The 10,123-nt window shown below is 43.0% G+C and overlaps 1 protein-coding gene across 8 annotated transcripts in view; it reads left to right on the forward strand.

Moving 5' to 3' along the window:
• The window catches only part of Bbs9 (Bardet-Biedl syndrome 9), a 406,692-nt gene that overhangs the window by 311,588 nt on the left and 84,981 nt on the right, over positions 1 to 10,123 (forward strand). For all 8 annotated transcript variants that reach the window (XM_029481549.1, XM_029481548.1, XM_021173327.2 and 5 more), the window contains one exon: positions 5,630 to 5,812. In XM_029481549.1, the coding sequence (XP_029337409.1) occupies positions 5,630 to 5,812 (183 nt within the window). The remainder of the gene's footprint in view (positions 1 to 5,629; positions 5,813 to 10,123) is intronic.

Below are 10,123 nucleotides of genomic sequence, written 5' to 3' on the forward strand. Positions count from 1 at the left end.
CACTCACTTTGTAGACCAGGCTGGCCTCGAACTCAGAAATCCGCCTGCCTCTGCCTCCCGAGTGCTGGGATTAAAGGCGTGCGCCACCACGCCCGGCTGAGTCCTCCTTTTTCAATGCCATTATTTGTCTAATAAAAATAATTTGCTTGTTATACCTAGACTTTATAGGGAAAGTTAAGAAATAGTTAACAGAAGCTAAATAAACGAAAAATGAATAGAAGGGATATTAACTAATGTTTATTGAGAATTCTTGTGTTGGTGAGTAGACTAAGCTGAGAGAGGTAAAAGTTGTACAGCTTGTAATTGGCTTTGCCCATATTCATACATACGCCTTATTGATTCCAGAGTCACATGACTATTCTGACAGTTTGAATGTCATTAAGCATTAATGGTATTAGCCGTTAATGGATGAAAACTTCTTTTACTTTTCTCATCATTGTGGCTAGATAGCTGACAAGAACCAACTTGTTTTGGCTCCCGGTTTAAAGAAAGTGGCCCATTGCTGGGGAGAGATAGTAGAGGACTGGCATGGAGGCAGTTGACTCCCTGGGCAGGGAGGGCCTGTTTGCTTGGTTCCCAGGCTCTCTGTTGTTTGCCGTTTGATCCTTTCTGTAATTCTTTCTCCTTATTTTTAAGATGTGGCCAATAATGGTACCTACCTCCTAGGGTTGTTTGTGAGAATGAAACGGACTAATCCATGTAAAGACTTCAGCCTGGGTTTGGTTCCTAGAAAGCCTTCAGTGAAATCTTGACAATTATTACAAATACGGGCTTATTTAGACAATTGAAAACATTGTAACTTGTGATTTATAGAAGAACAGATGAATCACCCTTTTCTGAAAAAGTAGCTTCACTAAAGGGATGGCCTGCAGAATCACTGTTGTGCAGCTTTCACATCTCTGAACTATACAGAATATACCACTCCCTTTGTTTAGAGAAAATGAGATTGTGGTAAGGTCGAATTCTTACACATTATGAACTGCTGCCTTATGATGTGACTTTGGGAAGAAAGTAGCCATCTTCAGTTCTCGTGTTGAAAGCCCCAAGGATGTAAGGTGTAACTAGAGGACATGCCTGTGGCAGGTATGATATCTGAGCAGAGCTTACCTTACATTATCAAAGGAGGATCCACTGCTGGTCTTGTAGGGTCACCTGTGGATACTGATATTTCTGTGCAGACAGAGGGCACTCATTGAGAAGGCAGCAAACACACTGGAATCCTGGCAGTTCTCTGCCCTTGCTCATTGCCCTGGCCCATGTGCACAGAAGACTCTAAGCCTTCATCTCTTCATTGGGAAATGGACACTGTCAGCACTTTCTATCTCTGAGTGACAGATGCTAACGGCTCTAAGCATGCCTCCTGGATCACAGTCAGTCTCCACAGCAGCACAGTAGGACTCTGCGTGCCACACATGAGATGTGGAAGCAGATTGGACTAGCTTAGGTGGAGAAATTGGACATGTCCGTGTTCACATAGCATGATTCATGTCTACTCCGTTGTTGCGGCTGCTGCTTTCCTGTAACCAATTTTAGAGCCTGTCTTGGCAGCTGGAAGTATTTGGGATTAATTTCACACTCGCTTTATGAGTTGAGTGTTTTCCTGCAGCTCCCTGGGCCTCTGCCTCATTACTCTGGCATCAACTGATATGGCCATCAGACAGAGATGTCCTTTGGGGTCTCTGTTTTATTTGGAAACCATCAATTTGCAAAAGCAAAACAAAGGCCATCAGCACATTGTGCTTGAAGTCGTTAGCATTTATTGTTTCCTATAGGCCTCCCTTCTATAGTTCTGTGGAACACGAGGGAACACACAGCTTGCTCAGACAGTCATGAGCCTAGGGCTGGTGGGCGGGGAGACACTTTCCCTCAAATGTTAAATTCTAGCATCTGATTGGCTTCATTTCTCAGTTCCAGGCGATCCTGAAGCTCTTCTGGGCCTTGGTCATTCAGAGCTGAATCTTGATAGGTCTAGTTTTTCCAACTCTTTTTAATATGCTAATTCTGTTTAATTCATTTGGCTCTCATGGAGAACAAAGTAAACTTGGCTGTTACATGCAAAACTAAATTGAGAACATGGAGATCTGTTTAGTATTTCATGCTGGCCAGTAGGTCAGGAAGATTTTCCTTGGGGGTAATTTACATAAGGAATTGTTTATCCCATTTCTTTCCAATTTCTATGACCATTTGGGGATAATGGACTGTTTCCACAATGGCACAGAAATACATCCAGGGAGTCTGAAACGGGGAGAGGTAGTGCTTCTCCCAGATTGATGTATCTTGGGCCTTGTTCTGGAAAGAAAGATCCTGCGGCTTGGGCTGCTGTCTCACTAAGTCATTCTTTCACGACAGCCTTGCTTAGCTAGTTGGGTGGGTCCATGAGCTGGCATGTTGCTACACTTAGCGAGAATTTTCCCTTGGTAGTAAGGAACATGCATAGAAGCTTCACCAATGTCCCAGTGAGTGCCACAGGCATTTGTTCTGCCTGGCTGTGCTTTATTGACTAACATGGACACTTGGAATACTTGTGCTTTCAGAGTTAAGTGCCTGCCCACCACCTGAGAATTCCCATGACCAACCTCTTGATTACCGCACCTCCTCAAGCAGTCTCTTCTTTGTTATCCGCTTTCAAAGGCCCCTTCCTCACTACCAATGTGTTGGGAGGCCTCCCTTCTTGGTGGTGTGCAGATAAATCATTAACATGCCTCTTAATACTCATTGAGTTTTCTGTTGTAGACAATCCCAGTAGCAGATTTCAAGCTGTCGATATAAGGTCCCCGAGTATAGAGTTGGAAGAAATGGGCAGTAGCCTACTACTTACTGTGAAGTGTTAACCAAAGACAGATAAACTAAGTAAAGATTACCATGAGGCCTACGTAACAGCAGCAAATAATGAGTTTTTAGTATTTATAAATCCTTTTCTTTTTTGGTAATTTAAGTCTAAGTCCTGTAATTCTTAGTAATGGCCATATGAAATGACTGGCTTGCAAAATTCCTGAAAATTGAACAATTAGATCCTTCTCTTCAACTGGGAGGGGCTCACTAAGTGAGCTCCGGTGTGCTTCCCCCTCCACATGCTCCTCCTCCCTGAAGCCTTCCAAGCCCAGCTGGAGTTAGGATGCTCATCTCTGAACCTACAAGCATGACTACAGTCTCAAGCAGGTTGGGCAAGATGGACACCAGTGCTCAGTTCTGTTCTTTTACTTACTAGATAGGGCTGTGGCCACCCCACCGGAAGTTCCCAGTGCAGTGAAAGTGACAGGACTTTCTCACACAGGCCGGAAGAAAGGGGTGCAAGAACAGCTTCTAAAATAGGAAAGCTTTACTGGTCAGCAGTGGCCTGCCTTTCACAACTTCTGACTCAATTTTTTTCTGCTTTATATCTTTTAAGTAGGAAAAAAATTAAGACTTTAGATCAATGCCAGTTTTACTAGCAATTATTATATGGTCATGGTCAATTTTAAATGCAAGTCTAAACACATTTCATGCGCTTGGATGTCCCCACCTCCTCTGCCCATGTATATGCTCCATGCCCAGACGACTTCAGGGCCTTTCTGAGAATGGCCTCAGTCTTCTCCTCTGAATGAGAGGAAATAATGTCAAGTAGGTACAAGTGACCAACGACACTGATCACATGGCATAGCACAGAAGCCATAGCATGCCATTTCTGCTTAGTTAATCGGGGGACCATTTTTAACAGTCATGCCACCAATACAGTTTTCTTTGTGGTCTATAGGGCCTCCCTTATAAGGTCAATATTTGCTCCCTCAGCCTATTTTTCTTCTTTTAGTATGAACTCTTTAAAGGTAGAGATTAGATCTGTCCCTTGTGATTTCCCTACAGGGCACTCTGCACATTTCCTGCAAGTACCTGGTACTCAGTGGGGGTTTATGACCTTGATCTTTCTATAAGTTCAACCTTTGCCAGTAAGCGCGTCCTTTTGGTATCATAGCTCCACAACGATGCTTAATTGTTACCATTCATAGCAAGACAGAGAGTGGAAGCTCAGACTTCAACAGGAGTCCGTTGTGATCATGGTCAGGGTGCATATGATTTCAGGTGTTACAGTTTATGCAATCTTGCCTTTCCTGCCTCTTTTAGGGGACTTCTTAAAGTAATGGGAAGGGGATGCGCTCCAGCCCCATTTGAGTAAAGGAGGCCCCAGGGATATTAACTCCGATCCATTGTAATCGTCCCCTTGCTAGCTTCTTTTACACTTTCTTTTCTGCACAATTAAGACATTATTATAGCTATGCTTCTTTCCACTAATTGGTTCTGTATGTATGCTTCCTTTTAAATGATTATGAGGTCCTGTGGGCTACGAGCTCCAATCTACTTCTTAAAATGCTAGTGGAAAGCACAGTCCTAGGTGCACAGGAAGCCATGATTTTATGTGCTACTGGCCTTGGTTCAGATACTGGCTTCCTGGAGAACTGACTGACTGTAATTGGCTTCTGTGACTCCTTTAAGGTGTTGATCACATGGAAAAGAGTCCTGGTGTGAATGGCATGTTCAGGCAAAGATCAGCTGTGCTGTCTTTCTCCCCCCTGCATTGAGTGTCCAGTGTCTCTCAGACACTCTGGTGACTCTCCCTGCAGAGCCCCTTTCCCTACATGGAATTTGAGAGACCACACAGCTGTAGACTTCACTTGCTTGAATGACAGTGCTTTAACAAGCCCTTTGGGCCAGCGTCAATAAGCCATGAAGTATCACTGAATGGAGACTCGCCTGCACCAGACTCCTGAATCTCATCTGAGTCCTCGAGCTGGCCAGCGGGCGTTTGGGAAGGAGCTTACTGCTCCAGCGTTGGCTCTTCCTGTCCTGGGGACTATAGACGCCCTGAGTCTCCCGGGCAGCCGGTTCATTACTTTTAATGAGCACAGAATTTACCAAGACATTAAAATAAAATAGAATCAAGCACCGATGGGCAGACTTGGATATTCCACCCAATTGTTGCTTTAGCTCCTTTTTCCACAAGATTTTTCAAGAGAAGTTTTTAGAGCAGATTCTAGTCACTCCTGCCAATTTTCATCCTAAGTAGATTTGGCATTGCAAACCTAACACACCCTGAGCTGCTTTCTAATGCCCTGTGGGTTGGTGGCTGACATTTGTGTTAAAAATGACAGTTTTTTAACTAATCAGATATTTGAATCTTGTTTGGTTTTTTACAAATGCTTAAGAAGTATTGGATATCTCAGTGCCATATAATCTAGAAAGACAAATTTAAAAGAGTTATGTTCTGAAAAAGTTATTTAAAACAAAGACTAATCCAGTTATTTATTTTGATTTCATTTTAATTGATCAGTCTTCATAGCTACTTACAGAAGACTGAAGTAGTTTTACTCTTTAAGAGAACTTCTCTTCCTATGGCGAAGCACACACTGAACACTGTCCCTATAAAGCTGATTCTGTGGATGTTTTCTTCCCTGCCATATGGATTTGGAATTACGTGGGGCATTTTCCCGAGGAAGGAAGCTAGCAGCCGACTTTGGTATTATTCAGTGTAACTTGTGTCTGGAAGAAGACAGAGCCCGTCAAGCTGTTTGCAAGGAAAACAGAAGCACAGCAATGAGATCTGCCGAGGCTCAAGGACTGTGAAATTGTCCCTAACCAAAGTTTGTGATTTCTTCAGGTGATTGCTCTAGCAGATGCGATTGAGGAGAACCAGGACAGGCTGTTGCAGTCATTCTCGGGCCTAAAGAGTGCCACCCATTTGCTGATTCTGCTAATCAGGCTGTGGCAGAGGCTGAGCGCTGACCAGACTGCTATTCTGGAAGCAGCATTTCTGCCACTACAGGAAGACACGCAGGAACTGGTAAGGACCCACAAGCCCCACAACCGCATGACTGAGGAGGGTTGGGGTTGGGGTTGGTATCACATGGCTATCTATGATTTTTTTTTAAGGCACCAAAAGAAGGTTTACGTTTTCACAAAAAAGCTGTTTTCCTTTTCTTCAAACCATAATAAAAGTGTCATATGATGGCACTCCCCCCCCACGAGTGGTTTTAAAAATAGGTATACAGTCCATTTTTATGTAGTCCTCAGTCTGTTTTTATGTGCTCTTCAATCTCTGAGCTGCAGGAAAGTAGTCATTTGACAGTCTGAGTGATCGCAGTAAATCCTTCAGATTAGCTAATCCTTCCCGAGGCTGCCAGAGAAAACACCTCAGTCATTTTAATTTGTTCGGTGTTCTTAAGTTTTAGTGTTACTTCAAAGGTTAGGGGCTGAGATGGTTTTGCTGAGAATGACGGGAAGAGTTGCTTACGTTTACAGAGTTCTTTATAATCGTTCATAAAGTCCTTCGAAGAGGCATTTCAGAATGAAAGGGAGAAAGTGAGGGTGGGAGGGTTTTCACCAGAGTCCATAAAGAAAAACACCGAAATTCTCTGAATCCTAGATGCATACAGGACCAAGTACCTCGCAGGTGCTCTTCTGCGTGCACTTATTTATGGAGGAATACTAGGCAGCGTGGAGACCAGAGGTGTGAGCATACTCCTCATGGTGGTTGTTTCAGGGGGATACCAGTTTCAAACCCATTTTCAAACCTAGACCTAAGGACGTGGTTATGAAAGTAACAGCCCTGAGACTAGCAGTTAGTGCTCAGGAGGCCTTTCCCATCAGTCACAGATGTGGCCCTGGAGATAGCTTAAGGAGTGTTTCTACCTCCATTTACAAGTAACAAGACCTAAGTTTTCCTATGCTTAAATGCTTTTCTACGTCTGTCTGCCCAGAAAGTGTGTGTGTTTTAGCCAGATGCCTTATTTAAGTGAACAAGTAACTGTCTCAGTTACTTTTCTATTGCTGTGAAGAGACACCATGACCAAGGCAACTTAAGAAAGAAAATGTTCAATTTGAGGCTCATAGTTCCAGAGGGTTAGGATCCATGACCACCATTGATGGCTAGGAGCATGGCAGACAGTGCTGGGCAGGGCAGGGCAGGATAGGACAGGGCTGGACAGGGCAGGCAGGGCAGGCAGGCAGGAAGGGCAGTGAAGCAGTAGTTGAGAGCCTACATCTGATCAACAAGCACCAGGCAGAGAGAGCTAACTGGGAATGGAATGGACAAAGCCCTCCTATGGTGACCCACCTCCTCCAACAAGGCCAAACCTCCCAGTCCTTCCCAAACCTTACCAATACTTGGAGACAAAGCATCCAAAAATGATTCTACAGGCCATTCTCATTTAAACTACCACAGCCATTTTAAAAAATTAAAATCACAAGTTTTGTCAGCTACATCAAAATTTTAAGACAGAAAAGCTCTATTTTGTGACCTAAAATACTAATACATACACTGAAAAGTGGGCTACTTATTTTAGTGGCAAATGATATAAAGAGACCAACAAAAAGTTTTGTAAGTCAAATTGACATTCAGAAACTGAACCAGAGACTATTTTCTACAAAGAGGGAAGGAGCACGGGGGTGGGTCGGATTGTTTATAAACTCTCTCTAGGAGGCATAAAGCCTTAGGTAGTCTCTGGTTTGGTCCCACCATGGTGTCAGTCACCATAGTCCTTACCTGGTCTGAATCACTGTGTCTGTGTCCATAAGGAGCAAGTTAGGTTCCACCCCAGGGCTGTGAGAGGAGCTAAAGAGTAAGGCAAGTAGAGGACTGGAAGTTAGAAGTCATCCCTGGAACAGGCTTGCACCTCCTTCCAAATCACCTTCATGTTAACTGTATGCTTCTCGGTCATAGTTGAGAACAAGAATCATGTCTTGTGTTTGCTAAAGCCCTGGTGCATAGCCCGTATTGATTCAGTGGAAGAACGTATAGAGTGTGAAAGGTGGAAGAGAAGAAAGCAGGGCAGGCCAGTGCACATAAACCCCGTATATAAAAAGTAGGAGCATTAGTGTTGCCAAGGCTGGTGAGATGGCTCAGCAGGCAAGGACAAAGACCATGCAAACTCAGCAACCAGGCTCCGTGCCTGAAGACCAAGTAAAGGTGGATGGAGGGAACCGGTGCCACAGGGTGGTCTTCTGATCTTTGCATATGCACGGTGACACACCGTCTCCTCTCTCTCTCTCTCTCTCTCATACATACATACATGCATACATACATATACACACACATGCACACATGAATACATACATACATACACACACATGCACACACACACACACACACATGGATAGACACAAAAATAATAAACTAAACATCTCTAACTGACAGTGGATCGCTTTCCTGAAACCTGTTTCACTGTCTGCAGGTTCTGAATTTCTGTGTTTTGTGTTCAACAGCAGACCAAAAAATATTAATATATAAATATTGTCTTGACAAGAGAGAATCTACATTAGCATAATATTTATTATAGTTTGTTGTTATGAGTCCTTGATATCATTATTAGCTATTGTCAGTTTCTTTCTGTGCCTATTTATAAATCAGGTATATACATATATGAAAATATGTTTGTCTAGGGTTTAGCTCCGAGGGTTCAGGCATCCACGCATCCACTGCCAGTTTGGTATGTCAGGATGAGGGAAATGTACTATCAACAAAGAGTTTTTCTTTTTGCAATTTGTCTCAGCTTGTCATTTTCTTATTTTATCTTTTATGTTCTAAGAACAATTAAAAATTGGTTTTTGTTAGAAGGAATGAACTTTGAGGTTTGAATATTTCATTTTCATGGCTCAGCTGTGTGGCACAGAAGCCTACCACATATACCACTTATTTGTGAGGTCTATGGACATGGCATGGGAATTGTGAACTAGTGGGTCAAAACCACACAGTGTGTATATGTATGTCTTAAAAGATGAAAAAATGTTTCTTTTAAGACACAAGCTGTCTCACCATCCTAACTTAGTACTGAACTTCATAATGTGCAATGCCACTTGGTTTTTCTTAGCAGAGTTGGTTCTCACACCCCCCCCCCACCACTGTGTGGGGTTTGGAGTTGATCTCAGGTTGAGTGTGTTCACCACGGAAGAGCAGCATCTCTTAGAAATGCATGATGTATTCGCCATGTGTGCCAAGGAGACCAGAGTCCTGTAGAAATGCATGACTATGTTCACCATGTCGAACGTTGAAAGGCTTCATCTCTTCTTGGAGACTCTCTGTGTTGCCCATCTATATCTCCTCTATTCTCCAAAGAATGCAGAGAAAGTTTCTTCCAACTCTCTTCCTAATGTGGTGAGATTAGAAGGTGAATATACTTATGTCTGTTGGATGTAAGATATTTGGAAATAACACAGACCAAAGAATGAAAACAAAGAGCAATTTGGATACTTCTTGTGGTACTCTTCATCTTTAGTTGTAGTATTCACCTCGGAGTTAGGATGTTGAGACAGCTTGTATCTTCAAAGAAACATTTTTTTTTTCATCTCTTAAGACACACACATACACTGTGTGGTTTTGACACACTACTAGTTCACAATTCTCATGCTGTGTCCGTAGACCTCACAAATAAGTGTTATGTGGTGGCCTCTGTGCTACCCAGCTGAGCCATGAAAATGAAATATTCAAACCTGAAATAACTTGAGAGGAGGGTGAGGCAGGAAAGAAAGGAGTCTCTTACCAGAATGTTGAAAATATACCCCATATTGAAGTTATTATGATACCACAAAAATCTGAATGCAATTTAGATGGTTTGGTTGAGGGTGGATGGCAAAGCACATGTGTGAGGGAAGAAACCCGGACATGTGGGCAACATTTCCAGAAGACACTTTCAGCCCAAGGGCAGATGTCCCCACAAGAGACAGGTAGGAAGAAATGTTCAGAACATATTTATGTTTCAAACATATCTGTATAATTTTTATACTGATTTGTTGTGTAGTTATTGAGACAGAATATATCAAGCAGGCTACATTTGATAGAAAACTCTAGAATAGTATCTTCCTAATGCTATCAGGTTAGCAAAGCAAACAATATTCAGAACCTTCCCATGTTAGTAGTAGAGCACAGTGCCCTTTGACTGTCATCAGGGGGCAGTGCCAGTCATCAGCAGTTTGTTTGAAACAGCGCTGTGTGTGTAGCAGAGCTCATGGTTGTTCTTTACCCTGTCTCTTTAGGGACACTTCTCCTTCTTCCTTCCTTCCTTCTCCCTTCCTCCCTCCCTTTCTTCTAACCCCTTCCTCCCTTCTTCCTTCCTCCCTCCTTCCTTCCTTCCTTCCTTCCTTCCTTCCTTCCTTCCTT

This window comes from Mus caroli, chromosome 9 (genome assembly GCF_900094665.2).
Source record: "Mus caroli chromosome 9, CAROLI_EIJ_v1.1, whole genome shotgun sequence".
NCBI classification, from domain to species: domain Eukaryota; kingdom Metazoa; phylum Chordata; class Mammalia; order Rodentia; family Muridae; genus Mus; species Mus caroli.